General features: G+C 40.3%; 1 protein-coding gene across 3 annotated transcripts; it reads right to left on the bottom strand.

The window, feature by feature from the left end:
* Nucleotides 1–2227: 2227 nt before the first annotated feature.
* On the bottom strand, nt 2228–18702 carry znf395b (zinc finger protein 395b). 3 transcript variants are annotated; one of them, XM_063002054.1, is made up of 9 exons: nt 18586–18702; nt 18245–18414; nt 16621–16733; nt 14178–14386; nt 13978–14078; nt 9666–9888; nt 6096–6182; nt 4777–4895; nt 2228–3319 (listed from the first exon to the last, which is right to left on the bottom strand). In XM_063002054.1, exons 1-9 carry the CDS (start codon nt 18655–18657, stop codon nt 3208–3210), a joined length of 1206 nt encoding a protein of 401 aa, XP_062858124.1. In that variant the 5' UTR covers nt 18658–18702; the 3' UTR covers nt 2228–3207. The 3 variants fall into 3 exon arrangements, with proteins under 3 accessions (XP_062858124.1, XP_062858125.1, XP_062858126.1); XM_063002055.1 differs by having other exon boundaries at nt 9666–9885; XM_063002056.1 differs by having other exon boundaries at nt 16621–16727.
* Between the last annotated feature and the right edge of the window lie 936 nt (nt 18703–19638).

Below are 19638 nucleotides of genomic sequence, written 5' to 3'. Positions count from 1 at the left end.
ACCTTATAGATGTTAGACCACCACCTTAACCATTGAGCAGCAAAGTTAGGTCAGTTATTGACAACAAGAGAAAGTTAACTAACACGAAGAGCTGGAAAAATGTCTTTATATTGGAGTGATTCAACATACAAGACCCTTTGGCCATTTGTGATAGTATTTGTTAAATAAATTATAAAGTCCTGTATGGTTGTAAGGAGTCCTTATTGACTTGATTGTACTCATAATAATAATATTTTCAGTAATAGTAAAAGGTAGAGACTTGACATGATAAACCAAGGTTGGATTGCAAATGTTGTAATTTTAATACCTAGTATTTTTAGTTTCTTATTTATTATATTATTATTTACTATATTTTGTTTGCCAAAGGGTCTATTACTTCATGTAAATGTAGGAAAATACATAAACAATCAATACATTTTTAAATTGGTCCCTAAAATTGTGTTTTATGTAGTTAATACATAATGTAGAAAATGGCTCATTCTCAACCCCCACGTTATTCACAGTATCACTTTCAAACAGTAACAAGCTGGATACACAAATCAGCTTTATCCACGTTTGTTTAAAGGTAAAAAACAAAACTGCAAATTACTTAAAAAAATAATGTATAAAAAGTAGTACACATTCAGTCCCGAGACGTGGGACCTACATAGCAAACGTAGAAGTGTGCAACCCAGTAAATTACTGTGTAAAAGCTGCAACCCAGTAAATTACTGAATAAATGCTGCAACCCAATCGAAGTACAGTGGACCCTTGAGTTACGAACCATTTACCATACGAACATTTTGGGTAATGAACGATCTTTTTCAACTTAACGTACGAACAAATTTCGGATTACGAAATGTGACGTCACGAACAAGTTGAGTCCAACCGTCTCTCTCTCTCTCTCTTTATATATATATATATATATATATATATATATATATATATATATATATATATATATATATACATACAGTATATATACAGTGAGCAAACATTCGTACAGCGGACAGTGTTTTTTCAGTGTTTTCTTTATATTTTGTAAAATTCAATATTAACATGGCCCCAAAGAAGGTGCAGAGAAAGCGCAGTGTTGAGAAAATAAATCTATTACTATTTGTTGTTGTATAAATACTCCTGCCAGTAGCTGTCACTGTGTATCAGACAGAGGGGACAGTGAGTGAGAGAGAAGGAAATCGTAAAGTATTCTTTCTTTCGTGCAATTACACCTACAAAATACAACACTATTGAAATAAAAAAGAAATAATAGAAAAATGTGAGAGTTGTTGTTTCGGGTGGATACATTTTATTAAAAAAAAGGAAATATATTATGGTGTATTGTACAGCACACGTACTGTACTGAAATGTGGCGTTTTTTTATGTACAGTACTACTGTGTATTGTTGTTTATTATTGTTTATTACAGAAATGTATTCTATAATTTAAGATTTAAGAAAATATACTTGTATTCATAACCAAAAAGACAATTAAAGACATTAGAAAGGTTAGGTAAGGGGGTGGTTTGGAAGGTCTGGCATGGATTAATTCTATTTACATTATTTCTTATGGGAAAAATAGGTTTATCTAACAAACATTTTGACTTAAGAACACTGTATTGTTCCAGGATCGAAAGGGTGAAAAGGATTGAACATCGTTGTAGAAACACAGCAACCTTTTCCTTATGGTGAGCTACAAAAACATGAACTAATGGGGTTCAGGTTTAGGTCATATATTGCATTTGATAAGTAATACCCAGCACATATGAGCACCTGTCTTAGCCAGGGTTACGGTGTGGTTTAAAGTAAAAAGCAAAACAAAAATATGGACTTAGTAAAGCCTTGATAACGTCCATGGAATGATGCTGCCCTCTAGAGATCACACATGTAAGCACTTTGATTCGTTTCAGTATGTGAACAACAGAAGATCAGACTGAAAACTAGGCTTAGGGTACCTGTTACAAAATGAATTCAGCATGACTTTTCCCACATTGATTTGAACTCGAACATATATGCAAGTGGAGTGGAATTCTATTTGTGTTTTACATTTCCTTTAGTATTTCTTTGTATAAATAATCAGATTTTCACATTGGTGAGTGATCTATAAACAGACAAGCAAGGAATGGGCATACAGTTGTAATAGTATGTCTATTACAGTATTTGTCATGTATATGTAATTCTGGCATTGTGAATGATGTATATTTCAACACATTACATTATGGCTTTGTGAAATGAAAACACTTCAGACACATCTTGAAGGTATTTTTTTCATAAATGGTCTTTTCTTTTAGACGTTCAAATTGTACAGAAAATGCACACAAACATGAATAAAATAGTTTACTACTTCTCTTGTGATTTGTAATGCAACAATCCAGTTCTCATGTTTGCATATTGTATAAGGTGTGTTTTAACAGAATGTCAAATTATCAAATCCAACAGTTCCAACAAGACTTTGATCCATGTACAAATAAAATCTTAATACGTACCGTTTTATAGAGGATAACAAGGGACATACAAAAGGAACAAGCCCGACTTGGTTTAAGGGCAGCACCTAAGCAATTGTCCTCGGAATCACCACTGTAAAAGCACTTTGGTATTTAATCACAGGTTATAGCTGCACTTAATCACTTTCTTACTCACCAACTCAGTCACATAAACCACTCGCCTTCACTAGCTTTTTCTCTAGTAGTTGCACCTGATTGGGAAGCGCTGTCACATGGGCGTTAGGTAGAACTTGGAAAGTAAAAATCCACCTGAACATACTGTTGGAATCTGTGTGATATGTACAACACGATACCCAATATTTAGCTAGTACATGTTTCAGGCTAATAGAACAGCCACAGATAAACAACACAAATGTTCAGATGCTAACGATATATCAGATTTAACAATGACTTATTAAATAATCGCAGGAAAGGTTAAAGTGCAGGATGTGAAACTAAAAAGAAAATCAAGATTTACATACTGACACTTTCTGTCTAATAAAAGGAAAAAAGTCAGACGAGTCCTGACCCTACAACATAACACAGTATTAATAGCTAGCACCAGTGCTCACTTAGGGAAAAAACAAAAACAAAAAACACTTTCTATTGGAGGGAAAAAGGTAAAAAGTGAAACAGAAATCTTAACTCCCATTACAGTGCCTGAATTTGACAAAGAAAAAAACAGAAATAATTCAATTCTTCTTTGTCCTCTAAAGTCTTTTTCTTATTATTTTCTTTTCTTTTTAATTTTTAGTCAGGAAAGCGCTGACAGGCTTTCTTCCAGCGACAAGCGGTGCACCACTGATCTCTGTGTTCAACACCATACACTTTACGGCATTTTTTCGCCTCCCCTCGGCCTTTCCTGAAGATGCACACATAAAACATATCCTTTACATACACAAGTTTAGCATGCTGCGATGTCTGAAACACCACTTAAAAACATCCAACAGTTAATGTGCGACATCTTTAGATTTCAGCTATTGCGCAATTGTTCTTTTTCTGAGAGTAAATACCTTTACCTCTCTGTCCAGAAATGATTGTACAAATTTGATTGTTTCATAATTTTATTATGGGTTTATTCTGGGTTTTTCTATTTGGTAGTGTAGAAAGTTTTAGAAAAGAATGTCATTGATGTGGCATAGAAGTTAGAGAAAGGGACTTATACAACAATCAGCCATAACATTAAAACCACCTCCTTGTTTCTACACACATTGTCCATTTTATCAGCTCCACTTACCATATAGAAGCACTTTGTAGTTCTACAATTACTGACTGTAGTCCATCTATTTCTCTACATATTTCATACATTTCTCTTTTTTAACCTCCTTTTACTCCCACAGGACCACCACAGATGGTGGATCATTCTCAGCACTGCAGTGACACTGACATGGTGGTGGTGTGTTAGTGTGTGCTGTGCTGGTATGAGTGGATCAGACACAGCAGTGCTGCTTAAAAAAAGGACCGTGTCCACTCACTGTCCACTCTATTAGACACTCCTACCTAGTTGGTCCATCTTGTAGATGTAAAGTCAGAGACGATCGCTCATCTATTGCTGCTGTTTGAGTTGGTCATCTTCTAGACCTTCATCAGTGGTCACAGGACGCTGCCCATGGGGCGCTGTTGGCTGGATATTTTTGATTGGTGGACTATTCTCATTCCAGCAGTGACAGTGAGGTGTTTAAAAACTCCATCAGCATTGCTGTGTCTTATCCACCAATACCAGCACAACACACACTAACACACCACCACCATGTCAGTGTCACTGCAGTGCTTAGAATGATCCACCACCCAAATAATACCTACTCTGTGGTGGTCCTGGGAGAGTCCTGACCATTGAAGAACAGCATGAAAGGGGGCTAACAAAGCATGCAGAGAAACAGATGGACTACAGTCAGTAATTGTAGAACTACAAAGTGCTTCTATATGGTAAGTGGAGCTGATAAAATGGACAGTGAGTGTAGAAACAAGGAGGTGGTTTTAATGTTATGGCTGATCGGTGTAAAACCATTTGGTGTGACAAATGTGCAAAAATTGAAGAAAAAAGGAGGGAAATACTTAGCACATGTATTTACACAGTCAAACATCTTAAATATTGCATAACCACAATTTTATATAGGTTACATTAGTACACAACTAGATTAACTGTAGTATGGATTTGAATCTTTGTAAATGGTGATTTGATGAATAGGAGCCGAGCTTATCAAATTGTTTCAAAATAACTATAAATTTGATGTAGGTAGCACTAGCACAAACTCAAAAGCCTATCTATATAACAGAATAAGCCATTCAACAGTAGATATCAAAATAATAATTACATACCGGATAGAGCAGTGGCCTCTGGAAGGTGATGCACTTATTGTGTGTGATCTGGTGGGAACACTGTTGCGCTGTAGCCACTGCTCGCCCACGCTGATGGAACGGCTGCGTGATGTCGTGATCTAAAAATCAGATCAAGTAATATAATGACACACCATATCCAAAGCAAATTATGCAGCAATTCACATTCCTCATCTAAACTCCAATGCTGGTACTGTTTGACATTGTGTCTTTTTAGGTTCTTCCCAGAATACTAAGGCAACATTTGACTTACATGGTGCAATACATTTTTTTTTAGATTTCCCCCTTTTCCTCTCAAGCTAATCATGTCCTATTCCTTGGATGTAACTTCCTCCACTGACTGCAGCACCACTGCCCTGACCGGGGAGAGACGCAGACTTCACACACCCCCGTGATGCACACATGCAGTCGCCAGCTGCTTCTTTTCACCCACCAGAAAGTGTCACAAACTGCTATCTGTGCATCATTCATCTCTGGTGCAGGCGCCTGAACCAGCTAGCAGAGGCTGCAATGTTGAACTCATTCAACCTCCCTCCACTAGGCACAGCTGGATGCCTGGCTAGGTCGATAGCACAGCTTGTAAGCTCAAGGTCTCAGCAGTAGTGGGCAAGTGCATTAGGTCACTGCACCACCCATATGCTAGACATGTTTAAGATGATTGGTCATTCATAGTGACCACATTGAAAAAACTGCAATAAAAAATTAACAATGATGATGCAAGAACAAACAGGTGGAAATATCAGCAAACAGTAATCATTCTCGTTCATATATCTGATCTGGCACAGTTTTTATGCCTGATGCCCTTTCTCACAAAACCCTCCTTATTGTCTCTGGCCTTGAGACCGGCCCTGAAAGTGCACTGACAAGAGCACCTCAAAATGGCTAGGCTGTTCAGTTGCCCCCACTTCTACCCTCAGAAAATCACGTCTGTGTAGACACCTGACCGGCCAATAGCACCATTAAGATTCAAACCCTGCAATCAGAAGAACGGGGTAACGTATTTCACCACCGGACCACCTGTGCGCCCTGAATGATATTATTATATTATTATTCTTATGCACCTTTGTTTAACTGACAAAAGTGCAAAGAACAGATTTTCATAATCACTGAATACAATATAGTAACACACCCCAGACAGGATCCCAATCCATCATGGGGCCTCGATCACCACCCTGACCAGACAACAGCACTGCTGGGGATTTGAACCCTGGATCCCAGCGGTAATTGGCTAGCGTAATTTACCACTGCACCCACGCAAGCGCACCAACTGATTGTATTTTGTAAATACACTTAAGATCTACCTGAGGTCTTGAGTGAGGTCCAGCTGAAGGCCCAACACAGGAAGAAGGCGAGCCAGGAGATATTGTCACCTCAGCTGGTGCCCAGGCCTGAAGGAATAAAACAACTACTAAAAACTAGGTATTGACAATAAAATAGTTCATTTTGAAATACAACCCCAAATCAGAAGAAGTTGGGACAGCATGGAAAATGCAAATAATAAAAAAACACAGAGTTTCTTACATTTACTTTGACTTTTATTTGATTACAGACAGGATGAACCTGAGATATTTCATGTTTTGTGTGGTCAACTTTATTTCATTTATTAATAAACATCCATTCCTGCATTTCAGGTCTGCAACACATTCCAAAAAAGCATTTACCACTTTGTAATGTTGCCATTCCTTTTCACCACATTTAAAAGACGCTTTGGCAACAAGGATACCAAGTGATTTAGTGTTTCAGCTTTTATTTTGTCCCATTCTTCCTGCAAACACGTCTTAAGATTAATGATATTATGCGCTGTATGAGGGAGAAATATACAAATCCCTTCTAATCTTTCTTTCAGGTACATTGTTCTTAAACATTTCAATAATTTTCTCACACATTTGTTGACAAACTGAAAATCCTCTGATCATCTTTGCTCATAAAAGACTCCTGGATGCTGCTTTTGAACCAAACCATAAAATCACCTGTTGACATCACCTGTTTGGAATCACATAATTATTTAGTTTTTTCACCTCATCACTAGCCCTAAATTGCCCCCGTCCCAACGTTTTTTGGAATGTGTTGCAGGCCTGAAGTGGAGGTATATTATCAAATACAATGAAGTTGAGCAGACAAAACATGAAATATCTAAAATAATAATAGGTTCAAGCCCCTACTCCCTAGCGAGTTTATTGAGAGGCGCATTCACATGAGAAGCGGCAATATCGCTTTTGTGCTGGCTGCGTCGTTATTTCCTATGAAGCGTGAAGGTGAACAAAGCTTAATGTGACTTATTATATAAAAAAAACGAGCGAGGAATATCATTAGTGGAGAGAACTTAAGAACAGTAATAATTAACAGAGGTTTAGTGTTTCTATGTTGTTCTTTTAATACATTAAGTCAAGCGCTGAAAAAAACGTCAGTCGCACACATGTTGAGTTTAAGGGACTGGGCTGGGCGGCTGCATGAACAACGACTGGCTGTTGGTCAGGGTTAGGGGTAAAAAGTTGGATCATAGGTCCTCATAACTGGTGCAACTGCAGTCCCTGCTGGCTGACTGATGGCACCTGCACAGGGCTGAGGAATAATGCTGATGGGGGTGTGGCCCTCCGTACACAGTGCCCGTCTGTGTATGAACTCGACTCGTGTAATGCAGTCGGAGGGGGCGTATGTCAGTTAAGAGGCGTCCTCAGTCAGCGGCGAGGGGTCGAATCACTATAGAGGACGCGTTCAGGGTAATTGGACACGACTCGATTAGGGGAGAAAATTGTGGGGGGGGGGGGGGGGGGGGGGGGGGGGGGGGGGGGGGGGGGAGTGGGAAAAATTATTAAAAAAAAAAAAAAAAAAAAAGCAAAGGTCAACAGATAGGCACTACAATTTATTCTAATTCAGTTGCTAATGCAGAGCCCGATGAAGTATACCCAGGTGAAAAAGCTCCTATCAACAGTTTCACAAGCTCTGCAGGCACTAGCTGATACCAAATTTAGAAAATACCAAAATATATATTCCTTTACTTTGGATTTATTGAATTTCCAGTGAGCAAAGAGGCACCTCAGCCACAGTGCGTCATCTGTGCACAAGTGCTTATCAGTGAATAATCAGTCGTCTCCAGCAGCATTCATCGCACTGATTGAGCCTCACAATTGAGCAAATTAACAAACAACTGAATCATAGCCAAGTTTTCAAGGAGCTTCCTGTTTTGTACAAGGCTGTTTAAATGCTGCATTTTTGTAATTTGCAATTTTTGGCTATTGAAGGCTTTTCCAAACTATTTAGCAGGAGGCTACTAAATGTTTGTTTGAAAGCAAAACCTTTTTTAATTGTTGCTGAATGCGTAAGAATAATATAATAACCTGTGCGTAGGGGGTCCGAGAATATTTTTGAAAGCAGGGGGGTCTTAATTGGCTTAGAAACCCTCAACCAGTGTTGAGTCTTTTTGAAAAGGTTTTTTAGGTTGCTCTGCTGAGATCTGAACTCGCGACTTAACAATCTACAGTGGTGTGTTAGCGTGTTACACCGCTGCAGTACCCGAGCTTCTCATTGCAATGCTTTTAAATGAACACTGTTTACTAAAATTATTGTGATTAGGTGATAACAAAACAGTCAAGCCGGAAAGTCTGCACACCCCTTTCACCTTCTCCACATTTTATTACATTACAGACTTATTCAATATTAGATTGGGTTCTTTTTTTGCCTCAAACATCTACACACAATCACCAATAATTACGAAGTGAAAACAGGGTTTAGAAAATATGCAATTTTAATTTACTGACAAAAATGGTTTATTTAGAGGTTACATATCTGTACACACCCTTAGCCTAATACTTGGTTGATGCACCTTTGGCAGCAATTACAGCTTCAAGTCATCTTGGGAAGGAAGCTACAAGCTTAGCACACTTGTTTCTGGACATTTTTGCCCATTCCTCTTGGCATATCCTTGCAAGCTCCATCAGGTTGGATGAGGAGCGTCGGTACACAGTCATTTTCAGCTCCTTCCACAGATATTCGATTGGATTCAGGTCTGGGCTCTGGCTGGGCCACTCAAAGACTTTCTCTGACGCCACTCCTTTGTTCCTTGGCTGTGTGCTTCGGGTCGTTTTCATTCTGGAAGGTAAACCTTTGCCCCAGTCTGAGGTCCAGAGCGCTCTGGAGAAGGTTCATCTTTCCCTCTATTAGGACTAGTCGCCCCGGTTCCGCTGCTGAAAACCAGCTCTAGGAAGATTTTTGGTGGTTCCAATCTTCTTCCATTTACAAATGATGGTGGCCACTGTGCTCTTTGGGACCTTCTGTACCCTTCTCCAGATCTATGCCTTGACACAATCCTGTTTCAGAGGTCTGCAGATAATTCCTTTGACCCCATGGCTTGGAGTTTGCTCTGATATGCACTGATATGACCTTATATAGGCAGGTGTTGGCAATCCCCAATCATGTCCAATCAATTAGATTTAACACAGGTGGACTCCAATTACATTGTAGAAACATCTCAAGCAGCATCAGTGAAAACAAAATGCACCTCATCTCACTTTTGGGTGTAATATCATAGGGTGTGCACACTTGTGTACATATGATATTTTACATTTAGATTTTAATAAATCAGCACAGATGTCTAAAAAACCTGCTTTCACTTTGTCATTGTGGGTTATTTTGTGTAGAATTTTGAGACAAAAATGAACTAAATCTACTATAGAATGAGTCTGTAATGTATTGTAATAAAACATGGAGAAGGTGAAAGGGGTGTGCAGATTTTCCGGCTTGACTGTATGTTGTAAATGTAACATGCCTAGTCATGATGATCTGGGGAAAGGTGATTGGAGAAAAATCCAAACAGTGTGCTCTAGACAGTAACAAACCACACTTGGGAGGAAGAGCGGCACTTGTTAAGTCACCTGGTAGAGATGTTCCGTGTGGATCTGCCACACGCAGCTTGGAGCCGATTGGCTGAGAGCGCTGGATGTGGAGTTTGGTTGGCTGTGGGTGGAGCTGCATACGGACCAGGACCCACTGGTGAACACTGGAGATAATGATGGAAGCATTGACTCTTCCTCCTCTGATGAGACCTCGGTGTAATAGAAATCCTCCTCTTGTTGAAACTGCTCCAGGCTGCTGCTGCTAGGAAGAGCAAGATAGCATTTAAAAAGTAGACATAAATGATTTGGAATAAATTCCTTGCTCTTCTATCTTCTATGCTCATGCAGTATTTTAAGGGTATTTGAAATATTATGCCCATACACAACATGCCTTTATACAGTGCCTTGCAAAAGTATTCAGCCCCCTTGAACTTTTCAACCTTTTGCCACATTTCAGGCTTTAAACATAAAGATATGAAATTGTAATTTTTTGTGAAGAATCAACAACAAGTGGGACACAATCGTGAAGTGGAACGAAATTTATTGGATATTTTAAACTTTTTTTAGAAATAAAAAACTGAAAAGTGGGGCGTGCAATATTATTCAGCCCCCTTGCGTTAATACTTTCTAGCGCCACCTTTTGCTGCGATTACAGCTGCAAGTCGCTTGGGGTATGTCTCTATTAGTTTTGCACATCGAGAGACAGAAATTTTTGCCCATTCTTCCTTGCAAAACAGTTCGAGCTCAGTGAGGTTGGATGGAGAGCGTTTGTGAACAGCAGTTTTCAGCTCTTTCCACAGATTCTCGATGGGATTCAGGTCTGGACTTTGACTTGGCCATTTTAACACCTGGATAAGTTTATTTGTGAACCATTCCATTGTAGATTTTGCTTTATGTTTTGGTTCATTGTCTTGTTGGAAGATAAATCTCCGTCCCAGTCTCAGGTCTTTTGCAGACTGCAACAGGTTTTCTTCCAGAATGGTCCTGTATTTGGCTCCATCCATCTTCCCATCAATTTTAACCATCTTCCCTGTCCCTGCTGAAGAAAAGCAGGCCCAAACCATGATGCTGCCACCACCATGTTTGACAGTGGGGATGGTGTGTTCAGGGTGATGAGCTGTGTTGCTTTTATGCCAAACATAACGTTTTGCGTTGTGGCCAAAAAGTTCGATTTTGGTTTCATCTGACCAGAGCACCTTCTTCCACATGCTTGGTGTGTCTCCCAGGTGACTTTTTATAGATATCTTTGAGAAATGGCTTTCTTCTTGCCACTCTTCCATAAAGGCCAGATTTGTGCAGTGTACGACTGATTGTTGTCCTATGGACAGAGTCTCCCACTTCAGCTGTAGATCTCTGCAGTTCATTCAGAGTGATCATGGGCCTCTTGGCTGCATCTCTGATCAGTCTTCTCCTTGTTTGAGCTGAAAGTTTAGAGGGACGGCCGGGTCTTGGTAGATTTGCAGTGGTCTGATACTCCTTCCATTTCAATATGATCGCTTGCACAGTGCTCCTTGAGATGTTTAAAGCTTGGGAAATCTTTTTGTATCCAAATTCGGCTTTAAACTTCTCCACAACAGTATCTCGGACCTGCCTGGTGTGTTTCTTGGTCTTCATGATGCTCTCTGCGCTTTAAACAGAACTCTGAGACTATCACAGAGCAGGTGCATTTATACGGAGACTTGATTACACACAGGTGGATTCTATTTATCACCATCAGTCATTTAGGTCAACATTGGATCATTCAGAGATCCTCACTGAACTTCTGGAGTGAGTTTGCTGCACTGAAAGTAAAGGGGCTGAATAATATTGCACGCCCCACTTTTCAGGTTTTTATTTCTAAAAAAAGTTTAAAATATCCAATAAATTTCGTTCCACTTCACAATTGTGTCGCACTTGTTATTGATTCTTCACAAAAAATTACAATTTCATATCTTTATGTTTAAAGCCTGAAATGTGGCAAAAGGTTGAAAAGTTCAAGGGGGCTGAATACTTTTGCAAGACACTGTATATGCAGCACAGGTTGAAAAAAAACCTAGTGCAGAAGCTTCTGGAAAGGCGTACTGCAAAGCTCTTTGGCATGTATAAATGCTTAAAACAATACCAGAAAAGCCATAGAACTAGTCTACAGAGATGTAATAAGATAGAAGGATGTAATAGGACCCGATGAGTGGCAAACTGGCCCAAAATGTGTGAATGTGTGGCATACACCAAGAGAACAGTACAGGTCAAAGTGACAGATTAAATCAACAGTGTAAACCCATTACACTGAAGGTAAGCCCTTGTTTTTAAACCCCATTTCAAGAAAAGTTAGGACGTGCAGTTAAAAAGAAGAATCTGTCATTCTTTTGAATCTTTATTTAACTGAGAAAAAAAAGGGAAAAAAATGCAGGGTCAGCCACTGTACAGCACCCCTGGAGAACAGAGGGTTAGGGGACTGCATGGCAGAGCCGGGATTCGAATTCTCAACCTTTCAGTTGATAGCCCAAAGCTCTACCCACTAGGCCACCACTCTCCCATGTGGACAGTGGTACAGGGACAGTGGACAAGGCGAACAGGACCAGCTTTTCATCTGCCTGCCAGCAGTTAGGCACAATGCCTGGATGGACACACGTTTGTCCTCCTTTGGAAACTAACCAGATGCTTGTAACGGTCACAACTAATTTGACTCCCATTGCCCTCCCATGTCTCCCATGTCAAAAGAAATGACTTGTATGTCATTGGTTTAAAGCCACCACTGTCCTTCAGGACATTCACCACTTTATTGTGGAATATCCAGCCCTGAAATGCTAGTTAATTTTTTAAGTTTTAATAACTGTTCATGCTGTCAATATGCCAAAATGAAAAACAAAAAACAGCTCGGAGTGGTCGGCTCACCACCCATTTATTTCGAAGACTAGGAAAGATGAATTACATGCTTTTTTGCACTAAAGTATCCCAAGCAGACTCTGAATGTGGTTATAAAAACAATCATTAATATAGCAATTTTCTAATAATATTAATTAAGACTTTCATTTTGTGTGCTGTAGACACTGTCCTGACTACCCACTGTCATGCCCTCTATTTTGGGATCTGATGTCCTCCTTTTTGGGGTTATAAAAGTGTCCACCCTATTGTCTAGTGCAAACACATTTAGAATTTGATGCATTTTTATTTTTATATGTTCGCTGCACACAATTTTGAGTTGGAAGGAGGTCCCTAAACAAACTCATAACCATACTTAACAACTCATCACACCCCCTCCATGACCTGCTGGTCAGACAGCGGATCACTTTCAGCAACAGACTCATACAACTCTGCCGTAACAAGGAACGGTACAGGAGATTGTTTGTACCAACAGCGATCACACTGTGCAACACTTCACTGTGTTGGGACATCATAGAACACTAAGCCACTATCAGGATAGATTTATGGAGCGTGATCTGACACTCCTGTTAATATTTACTGCAAATTACACTTTTTAATAGTTTATTATCTTACATACGTTTCTTTATTCTATTTGTTTACCTACATAGTGATATACAATAAAACTTGTGTATTTTAATACTATTTACTTCAATGTACCTTGAGCTGCTGTAATAATTGACTATCTGTCTGTCTGTCTGTCTGTCTGTCTGTCTGTCTGTCTATCTATCTATCTATCTATCTATCTATCTATCTATATATATATATATATATATATATATATATATATATATATATATATATCTTTTATTGAATTTTTATTGCATTTGACATTTTACAAAACATCCCAACTTTTTTAGGAAAAGGGGTTTAAATCCTTGTAGGTTAATTATGTGATCGTTGTACAATATTATTTCATTTAGTCAGTTTGGATTTTGCATGCGTGTATGTGGATAATCTAAAAAAAGAAAACCTGGGGTAAATTTAGCAACAATAACATCTACCAATTAGAAACCATGGGCATAGACTGTACGCACCACTGATTTAAAATTTAAAAGAAGCACACATGCTCCCGGGGCTTTTATTATGAGGATGTACACCATCCAACAGATGGTGTATTAATAGTTATTTGGCCCTAGCACTTACATCACAAGATTAAATCATCTGTACAGAAGTGATGAAAGAGTTCAGATGAGGAAGGAATAGAACATTAACTAAAGATGATTAGGGTTTTATTAATAGCCAAACCAGATCTGCTGTATAAATATGGTTATCTGTTATTAAAATCAGAGACCAGCAGAAAAAATATAAGCAACAGCAACATTTTATATCACTTTCCAATAAAGACTATGGAAGCTTTTTTATACTGTGACATAAACCATTGACATGAAATAACACATCCACTGCAACATAACATTTCGTGTAATTCGCCAATATATACATGACTCACCCTAGATGAAGGATGCGAATGTGATGTTTCATCCCAACCCGTGATGTTAGCACTTTGCCACAGGCGGGCCACAAACACCTATACGCTCCCCTGCTCAAAATCTGTGAGAGCAACAGAGGAGGAACGTTGAGTCAGATGCTATTCTTTTTCTGAGAATCTGCTGCAACATAATTCACCCAGTCACCCATCATCACTCTCACCTTACACCTCCTGGTGTCCAGCTCATCATATGCCCCAGGCTCCAACTCCATATGCAGCCCCTTATCCACCATTTGGTCCACACTGCTGTCTGTCTCAGTGACGGATAGTGAGGGGGCAGGACTCACACTGCCATGCTCCCAGCTCCAGTAGCCGCTGCTGCCACTATCCGACAGCTCGCCCCCACCACATTCCATATCAACAAAGCCAGCTGGACATTACATGCAAACAAAGTGAGAGAAGGTGGATGAATGTGGGTAGTTTTTTTTCCTATATTGCTCATAATCTAATCAATGCAAATTCCCTTATTACTCTGGCATTTGGCCCAAGGAGAGCTGAAACTATCAAGCTTTGTCATCAGCCTTTTTTTTTTTTTTTACCTGCGACTGGCGGAGAACCGCACCACATATGGAGACCTGCTATGACTAGTGCAGGCACCTCAACACCCTGTCAGGTCAGAAGCTCATGATCGCAGCGGTGGGTTGACGCATAAAACTGCTGAGTCACCTGAGCGCTTGGATGGAGGATACTTTTTAAAATCAGAAACTCAAGGGTTCAACAAAGGTTTTACAATACAATATCCTCCAGCAATCCCAGCAAAACATAACACAGTTGTAGCCTAGTGGTTAAGGTACTGGGCTAGTAATTAAAAGGTCACTGGTTTAAGCCCCACCATTGCCAGCTTGTCACTGTTGTGCCCTAGAGCAAGGTCCTTAAACTTCAATTGCCTAGACTGTATACTGTCACAGTATTGTAAGTCAATTTGGATAAAAGCGTCTGCTAAAATGAAAATGTAAATAAAACAATAGAATGCAAATTTTCAGTCATACCATTCTGATTTTAATCATTATCGTTTGATATAAATACACTATATTGCCAAAAGTATACACTCACCCATCCAAATCATTGGATTCAGGTGTTCCAATCACTTCCATGGTCACAGGTGTATGAAACCAAGCACCTAGGCATGCAGACTGCTTCTACAAACATTTGTGAAAGAATGGGTCGCTCTCAGGTACCGTCATAGGATGCCACCTGCGCAACAAGTCCAGTCGTGAAATTTCCTTGCTACTAAATATTCCACAGTCGACTGTCAGTGGTATTATAACAAAGTGGAAGCGATTGGGAACGACAGCAACTCAGCCACTAAGTGGTAGGCCACGTAAAATGACAGAGTGGGGACAGCGGATGCTGAGGCGCATAGTGTGCAGAGGTCTCCAACTTTCTGCAGAGTCAATTGCTACAGACCTCCAAACTTCATGTGGCCTTCAGATCAGCTCAAGAACAGTGTGTAGAGAAATGGGTTTCCATGGCCGAGCAGCTGCATACAGGCCTTACATCACCAAGTGCAATACAAAGCTCGGTGGTTAAGGAACTGGACTAGTAAACAGAAGGTTGCCGGTTCAAGCCCTGCCACCACCAAGTTGCCACTGTTGGGTCCCTGAGCAAGGCCCTTAACCCTCAATTGCTCATCGTATTCCGCTCACTGTGTAAGTCGCTTTGGATAAAAGCGTCTGCTAAATGATGAAAATGTAAAAAAAAAAAGTGCAATACAAAGTGTCGTATGCAGTGGTGTAAAGCACGCTGCCACTGGACTCTAGAGCAGTGGAGACGTGTTCTCTGGAGTGACGAATCACGCTTCTCTGTCTGGCAATCCGATGGACGAGTCTGGGTTTGGTGGTTGCCAGGAGAACGGTACTTGTCTGACTGCATTGTGCCAGGTGTAAAGTTTGGTGGAGGGGGGATTATGGTGTGGGGTTGTTTTTCAGGAGTTGGGCTCGGCCCCTTAGTTCCAGTGAAAGGAACTCTTAATGCTTCAGCATACCAAGAGATTTTTGGGGACTTTGTGGGAACAGTTTGGGGATGGCCCCTTCCTGTTCCAACATGACTGCGCACCAGTGCACAAAGCAAGGTCTATAAAGAGTCCTGACCTCAACCCGATAGAACACCTTTGGGATGAATTAGAGCGGAGACTGTGAGCCAGGCCTTCTCGTCCAACATCAGTGTCTGACCTCACAAATGCGCTTCTGGAAGAATGGTCAAAAATTCCCATAAACACACTCCTAAACCTTGTGGAAAGCCTTCCCAGAAGAGTTGAAGCTGTTATAGCTGCAAAAAGTGGGCCGACATCATATTAAACCCTGTGGATTAAGAATGGGATATCACTCAAGTTCATATGCGTGTGAAGGCAGACGAGCAAATACTTTCGGCAATATAGTGCATATTTCAAATGTAGGTATATCTGCCAAGCTAAGCTTCCAGACAGCACTTGAAACTTTTTTCTTTCATTTGTTAGAATTCGGAGCAGTTAAGCTAACAAATAAGCTAACAAATTAATTCATCACACAAACAGTGACTTTGGACTTTGTACAAGTGACTTTGTCTCAATATTGCATGAACAAATGTCTGTCTGATTGGCTCAGACTTCCTGAAAGGATGGCTTACATGGCAGGGGATCTCTCTGTGGAGGACTCTGAATCACTGAGCTGCAGGACAGGTTGGTAAGGACCATTGCAGCCATGATTTCATCCATTTCCACTGATTCGGGACTTCTGTAACTGAGAAAAAGCACAAATATAATATCAATTAAATCAAATTTTTTCAAGCTAAAGCTGGAGTTTCTTGCTTAAACATAAACAAACATTAATAACATAAACATCATATCGAGTAATCATTAACGAGATTGCATAAAGGCAACAGGACAACTAAAGTGACTGTCTTGCAATTGGCAGCCCCCTACTGCTAAATAAAGGGTTCAGGGTTCAAATATCAGTGGTGCTGTCAGCCAGTCCAGCACCTATACAGACATGAATGGCTATGTTTTGGAGGGTGGACAACAACCAATACATGAGCAATAGTTTTGCAGTTTTTTTTACTTCAGGGCAATAAACACACAGATATGGTAGTTGTATGAGCTTTTGTTGCCCGGACAGCCCAAACTAAACACCCATTTCCCACTCAAACGCACTGAGACTCTAAATGACTCAAAGCATTAATAACATTCTCATTCCCAAATCCAAAATAAGTTTTGCCAAAACATTTGGGGGATTTAGTTTGTTCATTCTATTCTAGAGGACCATGCTCAGCTCATTTTAAATTATGAATTAGTTTGCACCCCATACTGCCCTCTGAGTCATATTTCATACTAGTGTTGAACTTGCTTTTAATTCCTTATTGCCACTTGAATAAATCACTATATCATTAAAAAAAAACAATATGTGTGCTATTTTCACATTGGCTGTGATGTTCTTCCTGGTCAAGCAGCAGGGGAAAATACACTTGGCATGGCGGATTCATCCCTGGCATTCATCTGCATTGATGTCATCACATGCCTCATCCATTGCCTGGGTTAGTGCTACACGCTCGAGGGGTCTGCGTTTATACGCTTTCCACTGCCATGCCATGCTGGACTCTAGAGCAGTGGAGACGTGTTTTCTGGAGTAACGAATCACGCTTCTCCGTCTGGCAATCTGATGGACGAGTCTGGGTTTGGCTGTTGCCAGGAGAACGGTACTTATCTGACTGCATTGTGCCAAGTGTAAAGTTTGGTGGAGGGGGGGATTATGGTGTGGGGTTGTTTTTCAGGAGTTAGTTCCAGTGAAAGGAACTCTTAATGCTTCAGCATACCAAGAGATTTTGGACAATTTCATGCTCCCAACTTTGTGGGAACAGTTTGGGGATGGCCCCTTCCTGTTCCAACATGACTGCGCACCAGTGCACAAAGCAAGGTCCATAAAGGCATGGATGATCGAGTTTGGTGTGGAAGAACTTGACTGGCCTGCACAGAGTCCTGACCTCAACCCTTGAATGGTCAAAAATTCCCATAAACACACTCCTAAACCTTGTGGAAAGCCTTCTTAGAAGAGTTGAAGCTGTTATAGCTACAAAGGGTGGGCCGACATCATATTAAACCCTATGGATTAAGAATGGGATGTCACTCAAGTTCATATGTGTGTGAAGGCAGACGAGCGAATACTTTTGGCAATATAGTGTATGTGTGTCTGCCCTGTGACAGACTGGCGCACAATGAATAATAGAATGAACATGGCTGTGTGGAAGCATTACTCACCTAACAGATTGGTCTATGCTGAATGACTGTGAAAAGGGAATGGTGTTTGAACGATCTCTGGGCAAACTATTAGTCCACACCTCCTCACAACCTTCCGTTGACCTCACTTCAGAGTTCAGGTACTGCTTCTGTATTTTCACATCACCGGGAACATTATGCTGCATGGATATCTAAAGAAAATGAAACAAAATAGTTACACTTGGACCTCAGCTGTGTCTCGGCATTGGTGGGCTATTGCCCAACCCTTTTTTCTCAGTGCCGTTTTTTAATCCAGTTCAGGAGCATACCATGCCATTAAGCATACAATGCTGTTGGTATTATGTTGGAATTCTAAAACATACCAGGCGTCCTTTATCTCGCTCTCTAGCTGACTGTGATGTCCCTGGTCCTGCCAGTGACTTTACAGCTGCCATGGTGTGACCAGTGATGCAGCCCAAACAGTTGGCTCAGGCTCTCCAATAAACTGAAACAAACAAAAAAAGAGTCCCATTAACAAACTGGCTGATTTTTAAATGATTAATCGCAAGCAGAACTACAGAAAAAAATCTATCCAAAAATATATCCACCCCCCACCTTAAGAGACACTACTGAAATATGTTGTACATATACTGATAGTTTAACATAGTACTGATAGTGGGCTATGATGCAGATGAACTAATATAAAATATGTCCAAACCTGCTTATAATAAAGAAGTAAATAGTCTCAAACATGCCCAATGGGCAACCCCCGAAAACTCGTAAAGTAATGGTCATAGTGAGCTGGGTACGTCTATTAAAGAGCATAATCTATTCATCCATTTACTTAAAAAACAATTAATCTAAACATAAACTACTCACATAAGTCTGGGAAATGTAAGATTAACCTGAGGGAACCTATAAAGAACCTCTTACAGTGAGTGACCAGAGGCAAGGATTGAACCCAGGTTCTTAGGACCTCCTTTAACAGCTGCACCCCTTAATAAACCTATTGTTTAATAAACAGCTGAATGAGTCAGTCTGTGGATTTGTGTATACATAATTACTTCATTTATCCTTTGTACGTGCTTCATTCTGCTCAGGGTTGTGGTGGGTCCAGACTCACTAGATGCAAGACGAGAATACACCTTTGACAGAATTCTACTGTCTACTGAAGAACATCACACACTCAACCATTTAGTCACTCACACATAGGGGGAATTTATATAGCCAGTCCACCTACCAGAAATCAAAATCCTGAGAGGAAAAGTCACACAGACATGAGGAGAACATGCAAAACTTCTAACTGACCGTGACCAGAAGCCAGGACCAAACCCAGGGCCCAAAACCCTGGAGGTGCACCACTTACACTACCTCCTTTGCCACCATGGTTCACACATTGACATTTACAAAGAGAGATGAGCAGCATGTAAATCATT

Source organism: Trichomycterus rosablanca, chromosome 9 (genome assembly GCF_030014385.1).
Source record: "Trichomycterus rosablanca isolate fTriRos1 chromosome 9, fTriRos1.hap1, whole genome shotgun sequence".
Lineage (NCBI taxonomy): Eukaryota > Metazoa > Chordata > Actinopteri > Siluriformes > Trichomycteridae > Trichomycterus > Trichomycterus rosablanca.
The sequence above is the reverse complement of the archived record's forward strand: the minus strand, read 5'-3'. Positions and strand labels throughout refer to the sequence as shown.